General features: G+C 37.9%; 1 protein-coding gene across 6 annotated transcripts in view; it reads right to left on the reverse strand.

Moving 5' to 3' along the window:
- The window catches only part of ulk4 (unc-51 like kinase 4), a 72,452-nt gene extending 58,396 nt beyond the window's left edge, over window positions 1-14,056 (reverse strand). For 4 of the 6 annotated variants that reach the window (XM_026293512.1, XM_026293511.1, XM_026293508.1 and 1 more), the window contains exons 1-17: window positions 13,764-14,056; window positions 10,714-10,854; window positions 10,364-10,463; window positions 9,917-10,056; window positions 9,654-9,816; window positions 8,990-9,091; window positions 8,577-8,660; window positions 8,300-8,366; window positions 7,711-7,854; window positions 7,070-7,365; window positions 6,653-6,722; window positions 6,336-6,402; window positions 6,022-6,108; window positions 5,260-5,320; window positions 4,933-5,150; window positions 4,307-4,353; window positions 3,458-3,536 (exon numbers count right to left, since the gene is read on the reverse strand). In XM_026293512.1, coding sequence (XP_026149297.1) covers window positions 3,458-3,536; window positions 4,307-4,353; window positions 4,933-5,150; window positions 5,260-5,320; window positions 6,022-6,108; window positions 6,336-6,402; window positions 6,653-6,722; window positions 7,070-7,365; window positions 7,711-7,854; window positions 8,300-8,366; window positions 8,577-8,660; window positions 8,990-9,091; window positions 9,654-9,816; window positions 9,917-10,056; window positions 10,364-10,463; window positions 10,714-10,851 — 1,863 coding nt within the window. In that variant the 5' untranslated portion in view covers window positions 10,852-10,854; window positions 13,764-14,056. Of the gene's footprint in view, window positions 1-3,457; window positions 3,537-4,306; window positions 4,354-4,932; window positions 5,151-5,259; window positions 5,321-6,021; window positions 6,109-6,335; window positions 6,403-6,652; window positions 6,723-7,069; window positions 7,366-7,710; window positions 7,855-8,299; window positions 8,367-8,576; window positions 8,661-8,989; window positions 9,092-9,653; window positions 9,817-9,916; window positions 10,057-10,363; window positions 10,464-10,713; window positions 10,855-11,718; window positions 11,738-13,763 lie in introns of those variants that run through there. The other 2 variants (XM_026293510.1, XM_026293514.1) reach the window with 2 other exon arrangements.
- Between the last annotated feature and the right edge of the window lie 4,286 nt (window positions 14,057-18,342).

Here is an 18,342-nt window from a genome sequence, read left to right on the forward strand (position 1 = left end):
CAGATTGCACATTAGCAGTTATTATATGGGAGAACTATACATAACAGAGAATACAAGGTTTGTTTGTGCTGAGGTGAAAGTGGAGACTGACTTGTGAAGCAGGACTGCAGCATTGCAGACCTCTTATCTTCAAGAGTCCAGCCTAACATCCTAAATGTACATGTTAGCTTTTACTGTGATGCCCTAAGACTGAACTTTACAAAATATGCTCATGTTCTGATGTATCTCATTGTATATCAAATGGTAAAACAAAACAAAAAAATGCAGAGCTCTAATATACAAATCAATATATTGTAATTACACAGTTCTGCTAATGAATTAAACACCAAATGTACTACTAATATGGATTAGAAGTGGTTCACACCCTCATTTTTACTTCCAAAAGGTATTGAGAAACGTTTTGAGGTGTGTTTTCTAGGAACCAAAGTCCTGTGAATCTGTGCTCCTAAAAATTGCTGTGAACTTTTAGAATGCTTTAAGACTCCATATCCTTATGAATCACTTTGAATAATGCAAGCTTTATTAGCTAAACCGTTGTAAATTTAAGCCACAAAAAATTTTGTAAGTGATAAAGTGGGAATTGATATCTGGTCGGTCCTTAAATCACATGATAAAAGCAGCAATCTTGCATTACTAACATTAACTGAGAAAATCTTATTCTAATTTAATTCTACTGGAAGAGACAGTGACTGAGAAACAGGAAAGACAAAACTAAGACAGAAAAGTAAAAGCTACAGGACAGACAGAAAGTGGAGAATGAGACAGAAGGCACAAGAGACAGAAAGAGAGACAGATGTGCGTGTACGTGTGCGTGTGTGTGTTGGGTGGAGGGGGTGCTTGAAGCATATAGTAGTTACCATGGTAACTAAACCCAGCCCTGACACTCCAATCAGCAGGACTGCAGCAGGAGAACCCCTGCTGAGACAACACACACACACACACAGGAAAAAAATGAAAGTATGGCTACAGCAACTACAACATAAGAATACACACAAGCACACATTTGTACATGCACACACAGATTGGGAAACAGAACATACACAGAATCAAAAGAAAACTACATACTCAGGTCCCCTGCTGAGTACACACACACAAACAGTCCGTGCACACTTACCCCCTCACGCACACACGCGCGCACACACACACACACCCCCCTGGCTCAGTCTATGGATGGACACAGTCATAGACAATCAGACACACTAAAGCACACAGTCACAAGCATGCAGCCTTGTCTTAACAACTTCTCATCCTACAGTAGCTGCATGGAGGTAAGGAGTGTAGCGGAAACAATGTTCGGCCATTTGTCTTTAACAAGCGCATCGAAAAAACCCTGATATGCCAGTCAGCCATTTTGTAAATCATCATGATGACTCTGTAGCAGTAAAGTGTCAGAGCAAGTGGAGAAAGAAGACAAACCAGGAAATGGAGCGAATGGGGGATCAGAGTTACTGTAGTCATATGTTTTGTTTTTTTTTTTAGAATAAATGAGGTTACTGACAAGATGAAGAGCGGAGACTCAGTAGAAAAAAGAAACCACCTCAACACAAACTGCATTTACAATCAATTAGTTCAGCAATGCTGTTTGAGTGTGTGTGTTTGCATGTGCATGCGGTTAGGGTCTCAGTACAGTATATGAATTGCCTGTGTGTATCCAGAAGCATATAGACTAATGTCCTTAGAGCCCTTCTTCACCATGATTATTGGCATTACTGTGATGAAGCTACATGAGCTACAACTAAGTTGAACTTTTTTCATCTAACCATAGAATCTCAGAGTCATATTCTGTTTACTAAGATTGTGGTTTTTTTTACTATAAAGGCCTGGCTGAGTGCTGCTGAGATGGTTGTCCTTTGGGCAGATTCTCTCATCTCTGCAAGTGACCTTCTCCCTGACTGAGCCCATTCTTTGCCAGTTACTAATTTTGGCCAGATACCCTCTCTTGGAGGAGTCCTGGTGGTTACAAACCTCTTCCATTTCACACCTATTAAGGCCACTGTGTTCCTTTGACTATTCAAAGCTTGATTTTATATCCCTGCATCACCATAATTTTATCACAAAGGTCTACAAACATTTCCACAGACTTCATGGCTTGATTTTGTTCTAACATGCAGTGAGAATTGTAGGACCTTATATGCATATAGATGTATGATTTTCTAAACTATTTCCACATTTCAAGGGCAATTGAAGCAAACATGATGCACCTGAGCACAGTTTGAAATGGCACAGTAAAAGGTCTGAATGACTTTGTAAATAACAACAAAAACAGAAAGTCCGCTATGATGAAACTGTTGCTATTACAGGGCTACCAATTAAAGACATCAACAATAAATAAAAATCTCTAAAATCATTTCAAAACAAAAAATACATAAAGACCTATAACTAATATTATAAGAACATTACACCTCCAGTTGCCATATTTGCATTATCATAATGTGCAACTGCAGTAACACCTCAATTTCCATGCCAAGGTGTTATCTTAATATAATCTACATCTAATCAGATTATGATCATGTAAAGAGATAAACAATTTTAACTCATATCACTGTACAATGCTTGATTACAAACAAATATTTTGGAGTGTTGCACTGTATGCAGAGGGAGAGAGCGAGAGAGAGACAGACAGACAGAGGGGCTAATGGAAAGATTACTTGTCTTGTAGTTTTCTAATGCCACCTGCTGGTGCTACAAATATAAAGCATGAGTGGACAGAATAGGCATTCCCATTCTCATCTTGTTTTAAGGAAGATTCATGTTGGGCTAGATTTTTGAATTAGTGGCAATGCCCCTACACCAGGGGGTCTCCAACCCTGGTCCTTGAGTGCTACTGTGCTGCAGGTTTTCCAACTACCTCTGCCCTTCCAGTTTCTGATTGGCTGAACACACCTGATCCAGGTAATCAACAGTGGGTAGGGCAGGGATATCTGGAAAACAAGCAGGACAGTAGCACTCGAGGACCAAGGTTGGAGACCCCACCCCTAGACTGCACAAAAGGAGAACTAATGGCAAAACAAAAATAACTATAACTTAAAAACTCAGTATAAATAAGCCATGTCTCTACATTTGCATGCAATATTAGATTGCTCTCTTTTTTATGCATGTTCTGTGCATAAATAAGCATTCATGCTTTCTGTTAATAAAGGTACGGTGGACTCCTGCTGCTACCTCATGGTGCAAACTGGTACTGCATGTTTGACTCATCAAAATTTGATTTGGCGAAGAGAGGAATTGTAGTTTGTTTTTTTTTTTTTTGCTATTGAACAATTTGACATTAACATGGCTTTACCATTTACCTGAATTTGAAGCAAAATTGACACCAGATTTTTTTTTAGAATGATTTCTTTTATGCTTACCTGTCTTATCTAACAGAACAAAGATATGCTGAATTTCTCATTTTAAATGGGAAGATACAGTGAAGAAAATTTAAAAATGTGTGTGTGTGTGTGTGTCTGTTCCAGACCTCCGACACAGGACTATCTTCGCTGAGTTCAGTACAGTGCAGCGCCAGCAAGCCCATCACCCTGAGAACCTTGCTCCGCCTGGAAGATATTTTTATTTAATTATAAATTTGATACAGCATGTGATGATTGTGTTGGCATATCAACACAGGACTAATCCAAATGTGAATTTTAATATCAAAAATTCTAAAACTACAAATAGTCTTGATTAAAAAAAAGAGACAAAACATGTACGACAAGCAGTGTAGTTCATGGAGACTGCAACATCAATACAAGCACAAGAACACTGTAAAGATGCTTTATGTCAGTGTTTATAGCAGTAAACTAGAAACACAATTATTTGAACACTGTATAGGAGAGAGAGAGATGAAAGAAGAGAGTGAAGACATCTTTGTAGGTTTAGCATTGTGGAAGTGCCTGGCCTTAATGTTTATTACTTTACGTGAAGCCAAAAGAAAAAAAAAACAAAACAATTTTAGCCATTATATTTATCTGCTTTTTCAGACAGCGCCTTATCTATCATAGTTTAGGTCTGTTACAGGGCTTGCATTTCAGGCATCAAAATTTTAACAGCTTGTAGTTCAACTCCCCTAATGAGTATTTTAGTTTGCTGTACTATATGTACCAAGAGTTGCCTTCCCTCATTTATACCCGCTTATTCCTATTTAGGGTCACAGGGATCAGCTGGAGCCTATCCCAGCTCTCCTTAGGCGAAAGGTAGGGGTACATCCAGGACAAGTTACCAGTCCATCACAGACCAGTAGTGGCCATTTTTCTAATATTCCTGCAAAGGAGCAGCATCACACTCCCTAGCTTATAGAGAGAATACATATAGTACATAATGTACTCACACATCCCAGTTAGCAGCTTGTCGTAATTGCTGGATCAATACTGGAAGCTGAATGATGGATGGAGAAGACAGACGGATACAAAGAGAAAGACAAAAGATTAGATTAAAAACCTTATCTGCAAATAAGGTATATGACAGACAGAAAAATGATTTTAGATTCATTATGACTTAATATGTATGCTGACATGTCTTTTAATAGGTGTTGTTCAGATGACAGAAAAAATATTTTATTTGCCCTGAATAATGCAGTGGAGCTATGCCCTTGCCAGTGCATTAATGACTCCTACTGAACTAATGTCTTGCTGGCAGCAACAGCAAGAACCTTACGCCTGATGCATCTTTCTGGTAAAGCTATTTTCTGACAGGTGAAAATAAATGGCTGGAAATTTGTCACAGGAACGGTGTGACAAAAACAGACAGGAAAATTCAAAGCTGATTATATTTTGTGTTACAGTTTACAAATATACCAACAAAAAACAGTGGCGTGAATATGAGGTCAAAAATATCCTGAGAGCAATTACTCCCACATTGCCATGTAGTGTTGAAAGTGCAAAATTATCTTGTGAAATCCAACTAATAACAATGAAATATTAATCGTATAGTAATAAGTAAAACACATTTTCCTACCAGTGTAGAGTCAATCAGCCTGTTGGCAATAACTTTATGCCCAACCACACAACATAGGTAACATAGCAGGTTGAGTTTGGACCGAGTGGCTGTAGAGGAAGGAGGAGGAGCAGTAGAGGAGGACAGAGGAGCAGAGGGCCTGTGTTCTTCAAGGCATGAGCAGAGCTGTAAAAGGAATGCAGTCCACTGCTCTTCATTTAGGGACTGCAGTTTCTCAGCTGGAGCAGAGGAGCAAAGGTCAGATAAACTGGGTGCAATGAGCTCCGCTGTATTTTGTGCAGGACACAGACAAAAACCTCTTAACAGTGCCTCCCAAAATGAACATACCTGAATATGCTGGTACACAAAGAGTTTTAGGATCAAATCGCACGGGAGGGCTCTTAAGAATCTGCTCAACAGACAGAGAACACCACAAAGTGAACTTCAACCAGAGTCATTTCAATTGCCATGAATCAGTATAAACATAGTTTGCCTTAATACAACTTCTGTGACAATGTTTTTAAAAAACACGCAAAGGAAGAAAGATTCCCTGCAATGCCATTACTACTGAAGACTATTCCATTCCATTTTCTGGCACTTATCCATGGTCATGTCACGGGGGCAGTGGTCTAAGCAAAGATGCCCAGACTTCCCTCTGCCTAGACACTTCCTTCCAGCTCTTCCAGGGGGATACCTAGGCGTTTCCAGGCCAGCCAAGAGACATAGTCCCTCCAGCGTGTCCTGGGTCTTCCCTGGGGCCTCCTCCCAGTGGAGCATTCCCGGAACACCTGCCCAGGGAGGCGTCCAGGGGCATCCAGAACAGATGCCCGAGCCACCTCAGCTGGTTCCTCTCAATGTGCAGGAGCAGCGGCTCGACTCTGAGCTCCTCACCCTATCTCTAAGGGAGTGCCCAGCCAGCCTGCAGAGGAGACTCATTTCGGCCGCTTGTATCCGAGTTTTTGTCGTTTCCGTCACGACCCAGAGCTCAAGACCATACTACTACTACATAATACTAATACCACTACTGAAAATTATTAAAGTCAAATAGATGTATTTTTGCATGGCAGGACTCAGAAATATCCTATGCCCAATAATATTCCATGTCTGTACCTTGGGGTTGTCCATAATTGGAATCACAGTCAGATCAGACTCAGTGTGGAGAAGAGCTTTCACACATGATGTGATATTAGTACTTGCCTGGAAGCAGAAAAAAAAGAAACACAGGAGCAGAAAAGTAAACCTCAGCAGGTTAAGATTTAAGCATTTACCAGGCAGATTTAAGGATTTAGCAGGTCTGCAGCAATATGACTGGTTCTAAGCACAATAACTACAATAACAATTTGTCACCCATGTTAATATTGTTGGCATGAATCACTTCTCGCTGCTGCATGCAGATTTCAGGTTATATATATGGCGACAATAACCTGATGTACAGGGTTCTGGTTCAGGGTGTCTGAGGTACTGCAGCTCCTTCTAGAGTTGGCACAGGAGCTAGAAAAAAAGGAAAAGAATATTAAAACATACTGCTGTGTGAGTACCATTGAGGCCACTGACTATAAAATTACTCTTCCTGTGCTGTCTTATTTTAGAGTACTGTATTTGCTACAGTACATTTTAAAACATTTTGTGATGTGACATTTGTCTTCAGAGTTATGAAGTGAACAAGACCATAATATACTGTACTGGGTAAATGTACACTATCAGTGTCAATGCATGGAGGCAGATAGGCTGATATAAATACCTCAGCAGAAAAATAGCCTCAGTGTTGTCCTCATCCACACCACTTTTTGGCCTGAGCTCTGATACATTACCTGGAGAAGGAAGCATTTAAGAAAACAGACCAGGTTGTCCAGAGTATTTTACAACAGATGCTGTATACCTGTGAAAAATGCTTTAAAGGTCACATAGAAAATGTATTTTAACAGGGATTCGCACGATGGGGACTCAGCAAACAGCCTGAGAAACAGCCTATCATAGTCACATAGTGAAAGTAGCTCCTTTGCATAAATACAGTATAAAATGCCCTATCAGCAACCTTCCACATTAAACCTCATCACACACACAACTCCCACATGTACAGCAGACATACACAGAATTTTTAAGCTCAAATGACTAACTTAAAAGACAGACAAAAAAAAGACATCAGGGAAGGTGTTACCTAATGAGAATGACATATTGGGCTGCAGTGTGTCGCACATCTGCTGGGCCCCAGTTAGCCTGGAGTCATCTTCTAACTCTGCCACCTCCCTATCCAATTCCTGGTTGTTTCTTAAGGCTCCACAGGTTGTGTGTCTGACAGATTGTTGGCTACCAGCCCCTCTGTGAGTTGCTTCAGTGGTCTGTGATGAGATTAGTTTTTTAGAAAATCTCTGGGATGGCTGGGTGACAGTCGAGTGGTTACTGGGAAGCTCCTTTGCCCGTTCTGGAGGAAAAGTGTCAGGCGTCCTTGTATGTCTGGAGGTTTTAAAAAAAAGCAAACCCCAACATAAACTATTCAACTGAGGGGAATAAATGAAACAATGCAACATATGAATGAGTTTGGATTAAACTTTATAATAATGCCTTTGTGTGGTTGCATATTATTACATCATATTGAAAGGTCTTACAAAATGTTTGACCTGTCCCAGTGGCGTAAAAGAGACTGGACTGTGCTTAGACAACACTTTGCAATTTACATCTACATTGTGTGCGTTACTAGTCTTTTACACAGCAGTAAAATAGCCTGAACAAAATGTTAATAGAATGATGCAGAAGTTTAAATCAAGATAAATTAATGATAATGATAATTTAGTGACACACCTCAAAGTAGATGGACCAAGTCCCTCACAACAGTTTTTTTCCTCTTGATCCCCCTCTACATTGTCTTCTCCTTGTTGTAAAAAATCTTCTTCAATCAGAACCTGTGACCAGAAAGGGTGTTCCAGCAACTTTGGCCAATCCATCCTAAAGAACAAAGACACAACAATGTTAGACATTAAGCCACAGAAAGATAACACTATGCTCAACGTGCAAAAAAGTAGCAGTTTTAAGCAATTTAGAAACTCTCTAGTTGTTCATTGTTGTGAGTCAAGAGCAAGACTTGTTTAATTAATAAATGGCTATGGTGTTAGGATATCAAATAACATTAGGATATGTGTTTATTTCTGTAGGTGGTTCATGAACGCTTACCCATTTGGGCCATGAATAAATAAATAATGTACAGCAATATCATGGGTGATATTTTGATGTTAAGATGAAATGGAAGCTACTTTAAGGCCAATTAAGCAACAAACTCCAACCTGCTTACTATAATTTCAAATTGTCAGTATGGATGTCATACTGCATTTATGATTAAATCAGTTGTAGTAGAACTGCATGCATTGGGTCTGTGTGTGTCTATGAACCTGACCTCTTATCTGGGTTTTTGTTGAGCAAGCCTTTCAGAAGATGCTGGAAGACCTCACTGGGAGGACTGGCTGAAAAAGTGAGGATAAAACAATGAAGATAGCTTAATTAATTAAACGAACTGCTCTAGAACAGCAACATGTAGATTGTGGTTGTTCTCAACAAGGTAAAAATACAAATGCTAACATTTATTTTGCTAAATATCAGTAAAATACATATGTCAAATTATTGTGTATATGTGATGGCACAAGCACATCTGTTTGTGACAGTGTATGTATCACCTGTCTGCCTGGGAGGTGGTGGGTCCTGATGTAAAATCATGTCTGCCAGTTCAGTGTAGCTATCAGAAAAGAATGGAGGTTTACCTGGAAATTAAAAACGGGTTCAATTCAAAACTAAAATATAGTTAAGTGTAGTAGAGTATAATACAATAGTGTCCTGTATACTGAGGTTAGTGTCAGCATCCTGTACGCTGTATTGTTGATTCAGTCATAAGTTACTCTCTACTCTAGTTCTATTTCCTAAAAATAATTTTCTTCATTATCATAATCACCATGAAATATGGATACCCAATAAAGTACAAGGGTAAAAACACATTCTTAAATTCACTTAAACCTATGTACTTAATCATATTCAATGTATGCAGTGTTTGTGTGTGTATATGTCTGTGTGTCACACGTGTGTGCATGTATACCAGTGTACATGTAGTAGAGTATACACCCCAGAGCCCAGAGATCAGAGCTCACATTGGTTTCTGATCCCTGTAAAACCTCTGGAGCACTGTAAGTGGCAGAACCTATAAGGTAAACATATACATGCATACATAAAGTTATTAGGAAACACAAATAGTACAAAAAGACAACTGTGCTCAAAAAGAAAAAGTTTTGATGTGGAGTTTTAGGTAAATTGTACATTTTATGAGTTTTGTCATCATGTCAAATTTTGGAGACTAATCAAAGTATTGGCTAATATGAAACCAATTATTTAAATTACTGACAGAAAGGGAATTTCTTTAGATTAATTAGTTTACATAGAGTACATATACACCCTTTTTTGCCTCTCCTTGGCCTCCTGTCATTAAGAATTCATGCTGTAAAGAGTGTTTTTGTTGAGACCTTTTTGTTCATCCCTGATGTTGCACACAGCAATTCCGCTGCAGGCCACTAAATCTTTTTCCACCCTGTCTCCCGTGTATTATCCCTACCTACCTGTTCACATTTCACTCACATATATAAGATGTGACCCTATTCCATTAGATCCACCCAAAATGTATCGCTATATTAATCTCGTAATTAGCTTCTCCATCAATGAAACATGTACAGTATAAAATAAGATGCTTAAAGAGGTAGTAATCTGACCTTGTAATCTTTTTCTCATGATGTTAGATTTATCCTCGCTATCTCCTTCCCCTGCCTCCTCAGATGTACACAGGAATCTAAAGAAATCCTCCAGTATCTCCCCCTCTGCCTTGGACAGACAAAAGTTGCCAAACTTCAAGGTGCCACTACCATCCAGAAAGATCTATATGTAACAAAATGAGAGATATTGTGTTCATAAAATAGTGATCATTGGCTGTTATACTGATAGTCTTAAATAAAAAAATACAAAAAAACAGCCAAACCTTTTTAGGGGTCAAATCAGAGAAAATGATTCCTAATTCATGGATATGTTTCAGTCCTTTGACCAAGTCCCATCCAAAACTCCTCACAACATCTTCTGAGAGACATCCATCCTGATCAATCACAGACTCCAGGGAACCACCTAACAGAAAGAGAAACGGACAGTGAGGGGAAAAAAAGAGGGTCAAGACAGCATATCGGAGAGGGAAAGAAGCTTACATAGAAAAATCCTAACATGTCTTGTTTCAGAAATTGCCAGTCATTTCTGCATACAAAAAAATACGTATCTCTTTGCAATCTGGACTTGAATAAACCGGAAGCGCATTCACTATTTATGAACTCTAAGATTGCATATTATGTAACTTCCTGTGGTTTGAATTTGAAAAGTGACCAGATACCTTCTAATTATGTATTACTGTTCATCAGAAGTGCCAGACATAATTACTGACCTGTACAGAGTTCCACTACCAACCAGAGATGGTTACTTGTCTCATACCACTCATAGAAACACACAATGTTTTGATGATTCAGATCATGGCTGAGACGTACCTAACAGTGGAGAGAAACAAGTCACTGTATGTTACTTTTTAAGCATTGTTGGTATTCTTTATTAAAAGGCTCAAAAGCCTAATTCACTCTAAAAATATTCACATGCAGTTTCCTGCATACTGGTTGGCAGACATATGAGTGAGATCACTGAAAACAGAGGAACCAAAATTCAAAAAAGAAATGGCTATAACTCTAAGGCAATATATACAGATATTTTAGTAGGTGTATAAAGTTTAAACAAATATCTTACATGATTAGTTATTTCAGGTCTCTTGGCTTTGTTAGTGCAGATTATGGCTACATAACTGAGAGTGCCTTTTCTTCTTCCTTTATAGACAACAGAGCTACTGCCTGACCCAAGCTCCTCATACAGGATAAAGTTTTCCATCTGCTGTGGAAAAGAAATGAGAGACCTGAAGTTACAGTTATGAAACATTTTTAAAAATATGAGCTTAAAAAAACAAAACAAAACAAAAAAAAAGTTAATTAGAAAAAAAGTAGACAAATCATTATCATATATTTGACCTTGGTTAAACTTATGTTGTGCATTTACATGTTATCCATTTACATGTTATCCACTCCAGTTTAATAAATATATTATTATATTCCAGACTGATTTCCATACACCAAAGCCCATTTCATTAGTTGCTTAACGCTATATAGTGCTAAAACTGTGCTACTAATTCATTTTATTAAATCTCAGCTAAATAAATGTACATCTAGCCTAAATAAATACTGCAATTTGTTGCATATCTAACAATCTGGTCGTCTTAAGTGTAGCCTGTGAAAAACTACACTCACATTACTCTACAACTGCTGTAACAGTGTAGCTAAAACGCCTACCTGTGAAATACACCAGCTGGTCATAATTACGCCGGTTAATTAGGGAGACAACAACTAACACCTGCTTGATTTGAGTGGACATATTGCCATAAAAAGTTTCTGCTAACCAGATAAACGTACATAATAAATGAGCATGTTTGAAGCAGATAACCTCTAAGTGGTGACTAAGAATATTTAACGTTAAGTTAAACTGTCGAGTAAGGGCTAATTAACTTCATGGCTGGCCTCTCTCTGGCAGCCGCTGCCTCCCCGTTAATTCAGAAGCAGTTTAGCATCAGCATGAATCAATATAAGAGTTCAGTGCAACTTCTAAAATGTAACGCAAATAAATAAAAACTGCACACAGCTGTACACGCAACCTAAACAACTTTTCACTTATAACGTTAATTCCTTTGCCATTTTTTGAACCTACCCTCTTCAACGACCCACTGTTTGTTGGCGGAAGAGTGGTGGACCACGTAATTCGAAGTGGGAAAGGGAAGTCTAGACTATTTCGTTAAATTGAGAGCTAAACATACACACTAAAATCATTTCGTATGTATAAATGTGTATGATTAAGTGTTAAAATAAAGTAAAAATTGGTTTCACATATACGCGATCCAAACAAAATGATGGTTTATTGGAAAAGTGTTACAGATTTCAAACCGCCCACCTCCAAATGGCACATTCCTGGGTTGCTAGGATACAAGGGTGACCACAACAGCGCTCGAAGGCGGGTGTGTGACATCTTCAAAAGTCCCAAAGTTTACAAAACATAGCATACTAACTTCTCCGGCTGGGTTCGGGTTACATTTAAAGGCTGTTGGACTTTCTTTTTTATTTTCCTTGAAAATTGATTTGTATTGACATGCAGTAATTGCTCACACGCTATATAAATGACGTCATTCATTGAAGGCGAAAGATAATAGGATACAAGGAAGCCTTGGATGGGGTTTATGCAGCCTGCAATAATGGAAATGTTGTAGAAAGATGAGCGGTTATCAACATAAAATAGTTGAATTCGGTATTGTTTATTACGATCGAGCAACAACCAAAACAATTCCTGATAATGTCGATGTTAAGGTATTGTGATAACTTCAAATGAGCCATTAAAATCCTGTTTTGCCAGACAAAAAAAAAACAACCCGAAGACAATAATGAAATCCAGGAAGACCCCAGGAAAAATGTTAAACTAATTCAGTCTAGACTAATGCATAAACAAGTCAGGTGGTTTAAGAACACGCTGAAACGGTCTAAAAGTTGTAGATTTGCATATAGTCTAGATGGAGAAAGAATGAGTTAAGAAAAGTGCATAGTACTCGATAAAGTTCCTCATCTGTAAGGTTATCTGAAGATGCAAAGAGTACCACTTCCCATGTGCATTTTATTCTACAAAATAAAAGCAAGAAAACTGCAGTACCATGTTGACACAACTTTGTTTCATCAAAGATATCCCTTTCTGTACGACAATTCTCCGCTATAGCCAGATTACCCAAGCAGGAATGTAGTTTTACATATCATATATTGTCGTTAAATTATATATTATTCAAATGATATCTTCTCCTCAAATCCAAAGCGCTGACCTGCAAAGCCACATGCTTCTTTGGCCCAGTAAGCAGCTGTAACTTCTCTTTCTTTCTGTCTTTCATCAATATATATCACTGTAGATGGACAGCATAACAATGACATAGATAATGTCTAAATTTAAACTGGAAATAATGGTTTGAATATGTATTATTGTTCATGATATTTTTCTCCAATTATGTAAATAACTGCATGACTATAATGAACTACCAGGTTTCTTTTTATGATCTATAGGAGTTTTAAATTCTAATCAGCAAGCTCATTAAATGTGGCGCTGTGCAAATGATTGAATGAAACACATACTGTATGTATAATCAATCAGCCACACTGTGTTTGTATAGCACCTTCAGATATGTGAACACAACTTAAAGTAATTTACAGATGACTGATAAACTGATATGACAAAACAATGTGACCAGTAAAAACAATTTGAAGGGTGTATGAGGATATGACAATTTAAAATTTGAATGCAAAAAACATAAATGAATAAAAAATAAACATTAGTTAAAATAAAAACTACATAAAATTGATTTTAAAAACTTACTTAAAAACCTAGAATGTAACTAAAATTTAAGTTTTATCTTGATTGAGCTTCGAAAAAGGTTTTGTGACATGCAGTTTCTGATATCTAAAATCTATTGATTGGTCCTGTGTCATCATTGCTACAGAAAGAGACTCTGTGTACGATATAGATTAAAAAGTAGAGCAATGATCAAAAAGGCTTTGTGCCATTGTCACATAATGTAAATAAATATGGTTTAGGTTGACAATCTCAGCATAACGCTATAGCAGGGTGGGTCTTTTATGTCACTCCTCTTTGCCACAAAATGTAATAAATGTAGTTTACTTCGAAATCAGCCACACCGGATGTAGCTACTTGTGTAATTTTTCTACCTTGACTGTTCAGCAGCTTTGTCTCCAGGCGGTTCAGTCCGCGCTGCAAAAGAAGCCGAGCAAGCTTTCTAAGTTTTAGTGAACAGACAGAGGAGTGACTCTGAACTACATCTTCAGTTTCAGGCTTTCACCTGTCCACTTTTGCGTCCGACGGTGTGGGTTGATTTCCCGACACAGCTCGTACCGTCCATTGTCGAACAGTCAACTGAGTCGCAGGGAGTGAAGCCGCCGATTAGTCTTAAAGCAGTAGCCCCAAAGAAAAGAGAAAACGGAATTGGTCCTGTGCTGTCTGCTGAAGCGGTAAGAAGTCGTTTTGTGTTTGTGAATTTGACATATTTCAAGTTTTACGGTGATATGGTGATAGCGGAGCAGGTGCAGAGAGCCACACGCTAACTGGTAAGTTAACGGTTGCTCACGTTATCGTTGTATACTATGGGATATTTTCTTTATTAGTAATTTACTGATCTGTCATATTATATGCTGAGCAGCTCTCAGCAGCGGCTCACCTGGTTTTGCATGAGAATATTTTGTTTGTTTGCTTTTGTTTATTTGTTTGTCTGTTATTTGGCCACACTTGGAGAAATCTTGTCGCAGCGGCTTCTAGCACCTTTAACCAGATTGATTTCAGATTTTTGTAAACCTAATCCGATCACACTAAATCTGCCTTCATTCATTATAAGTGACCGTCTAAACAGATTGTCACTTACACTGCCAACAACCTGCGATTTTTGCAAAGTGATGAGATTAGTATTTACAACTACTCGGTTAGATCATTAATTATATGTAGTTTTTTGTAAGTATTATTGCTAAGTGGAGTCCACCCTTCATTAACATGCTGAAAAGTTACTAGGCTACATTACTTAAGTCACTCTATATATAAATAAAACAGTCCACAATCAAAGAAAGCAGCTGGCAGTCCCTATAAATTCATATTTTTTCCATGCACTGTGTAAAGTATTTAGGAGTCAGTGATCTTTGGTTTTTGAGGAGGGTTTTTCTAAATAAGATTCCACTTGGTCTGCCAACAAACAGCACATGATCTGTGGAAGGCCTGCATAACGTTACTGTCTCCCTACTGGGACACACATTGGGGCTGACTGTTAATACACAGACTTCTGAGAAAGTTCACACAGTCAGGAGCTGACAGGACTTAAATAGATAGCCTGAATATCTGACAGATAGGGCGACTGGCAGATTGGCTCCAGTGGATGTTTGTCCATATCTGACCTTTCTGTCTCTCCCCCTCTATGTACACTCACTTGTTCACTTATAAATCAGTTATTGCGGTCAGACCTCCGCAATCTCATTGTGCATTTTCAACTCCCTTGCAAATATACAAAATTAATCTCTGCAGGGAGTAAACAACATTAATTTTTTGGTGTTGTGTTGAAGAAAATACAAGAAAAATCTTTTAGATTTTTTTTTGATTTAACTTATTTTTTTCATCAACATTGTTTAGTGCAGACAGTGTTAGTATGCTCTGTTCAGGTAGTCTTAAGTGTGATCACCTTATATGTTGGTTGTAATTTCTTTGAAGGGATGGAAATAAGTCAGAGGTTGCTTTTATGAATGAGGCCCTCAGTAATAACCTCAAAGGTCTTTTATTACACACAATCACTGATATGGAATTTGATGGATTTATGAGTTATTTTTTCACGAGGTAATCTTTGCCAGTAAATAATAATATTGACACTAAACTAGTTGAGCTCCATGGTGATTGTTACTTGTGTTACACTTTTATTCTCCAAACAGAAGTGTGAAGAGATACCAGCCTGTAATTTTCAAATTGGTCTGGTGAAGGCTGAAAATAATTTGCATCATCAAAAAAAAAACCGCAGCTGCTTAACAATAGATGTTGCTCTTATTTATAGCAAATACAAGTGAGGTAGATGTACTGTAACACTCATAGCTAGTGGATTATTTTATAGAATACAATGTGGAACAACAATCAGACAATTACACAATTAGAGTCCAATCTAATTAAACATGCAATGTTGGGGTTGGTCAGAATGCCTTGCAGCATATCTTATTCCAGATACTTAATATCATTATTAGAAGTTTCTTTTTGACACTTCCCCAATGTGGGCAAGCACCTTTTATAAATCTGAATGAATGCCTTCTCATCACTTTCCAGCCAGGATCCGTGTTTATTTCTGACATTACATGAAAGGATTGATAGGATCTTGTAAAAGATGTCTCAACTTACTTTGACTGATCATGTGACTCGATCTTTAAAATCCAGTAGCCACTTCCTATTTTATCATCTTTCCTTAACTTCTCTGTCCTCCTCTATGTTTCCCAAACCCGTGAAGAGAGTTAAGCTCAGCCTGTGTGTGTGTCAACATGAGCGATAGTGTAAGATCTAGCCTGTCTGATAAACTTGTAAGATTAGAGTCTGTGAGAAAACAATGCACATATTACTGTGTGCTCAGAGTGAGGGGTGTGGAGTGCAGTGTCTTATTCTGTTCTCAAAATGACAAACAAGAAAAAGAGGGGAAAATATTTTTTAGAACTAATGTAGACCTTCACACATGGTTAGTGCATATGTAAATAGTACAAAATATCTTTTAAGAGTAATCAGTTTAGTACTTTTATCATCTTTGTATGATCAATTTATTTTGAAAGTTCCATCTGTAAAGCTTCTATGTTAAAAATCCTGTTTGGTTTAAGATTTTATCTCAGGTCAATAGAAGATAATGGGTTATTGACTGGATCTGCTGATCATAAATTGACCGTCAAGAAGGGCTGTTTGCCTGGACTAACAAATATTGTGTTGGAAATTGGAATTTCTTCTGTGGATTTAGATAGAAGAATTGCTTTTTAAATCCACAAAAACTGTTTTGTAATGTTTTGCAAGGAATGAATGGGGCATCAAAAGAAATTTAACCCAGTCAAATTAGAGGGATTAAAAAGAGAAATGTGAGCCTAGGTTGTATCCATCAAGCCAGGCTGTGACCAGTTAGGCTTAGGCTGGAAATCAAAACCTGTTCTTTGTAACATTTAATCAGCCTCAACCATCTGTCACTAAAGTCCTGATCTGGCTCTCATGGGAGACAGGATAGGTTTTGATGTTATGTCTTGAAGCTGATTTCAACTTTATGACCTCTGAGCCCCCAGAGTGTTTCACAGCAAAGAAAATTCAGGAAGTTGTCAACCGTGTACACGTTTCCTGTGTTAAAGCACCAGCTTATCACAACATGTGGGCATGCACCTCTGCAAACAGACTCATGACCACTGGAAAAGGTTCTCTGTCACCATGTCCTTGTATATTCTATTAGCAAGGGCATACACATGTGATGTAATCATCACTGGGAACCAGCACTACTCCCAGTCAAAGTGGTCTGCATTATCGGCCACTGATAGCAATGAAAGTAAGGAAATCCCCTCTGGCGAGGACAAACGTCAACACTCAGCTTTTAAAACACACTGCAGAGGTATTGCAAATTGAGTGATTAACTGCCATAATACCTGACAGCAGACAGACTAATGTTTTAAAACTTTTAGACAAACTGGTTACAACCAGTTAGCTAATAGGCTGACTAATAAGATGCATACGTATACTGTCCTGTTGTGACTCTGCAGTAGGGTGTGTTTCAAAGTCAGGAAGATTACTAGACAAACAATTGCTTTGTTACATGTCCAGTATACAGTATTGTCAAATGACTGCTACACATACAGTACCAGCCAAAAGTCTGGACACACTTTCTCATTCAATTCAATGGTAAAGTGTGTCAAAACGTTTGACTGGTTGTGTATTTTTGTGTTGGTCGCAGAGTAAATCAGCCTTGTAGTTGTGTGTTGTAATTTGCTGACATTTGCATTTTGATCAACACTTGGTAGGTTTTGGGGGGTTATTGGGTGTACTGTCAAACAACACTTCAGTCACTAAACCTGCAGCTAGATTGCTCTATTTCCAGTGTGGCCTTTTTGATTGATTTCTAAGGGCACAAGTCAGTTACATTATGCAGCACTCTTAATTTAGTGTAGGAACACATACCACCACAAAAAACATAACATTGAGAATAGACTTTAGCTTCATGGAAGACCTGGATGCCAGAAAAGTAAAACACACTTATCCTTGGTTTGTGAGTCTGACTGCTTTCACATCTCACATTAGAGCCCAACCGATATATCGTTTTGCCGATATTATCGGCCAATATGAGCCTATCGCACATATATTGGTATCGACAAATATGCTGCAGATATTTACATTTTTTAATGTGTGTTTAAAATGCGTTTATTTATATATATTCTGTTTATGAATACTGTATTCTATATACAGTACCAGTCAAAAGTTTGGACACACGAATTGAAATGCCATTACCTGTGCAAGTGTATCCAAACTTTTGACTGGTACTGTACTATAATATACATATAAATAATATCAGCCGATATATCGATATCGGGTTTTTTTTTGTTGTTTTTTTTTTTAACTTCATAATATCGGCATCGGCCCCAAAAAACCCATAGCAGTCGGGCTCTATCTCACATCATAACTGCAGGGTTCAAACATATTAATAATCACATTTGTTGGCATGTGTGTCATGACAGTGAAACTAATTTCAGCTTTAATACATCA

This window comes from Mastacembelus armatus, chromosome 16 (assembly GCF_900324485.2).
Source record: "Mastacembelus armatus chromosome 16, fMasArm1.2, whole genome shotgun sequence".
Taxonomy (NCBI): Eukaryota; Metazoa; Chordata; class Actinopteri; order Synbranchiformes; family Mastacembelidae; genus Mastacembelus; species Mastacembelus armatus.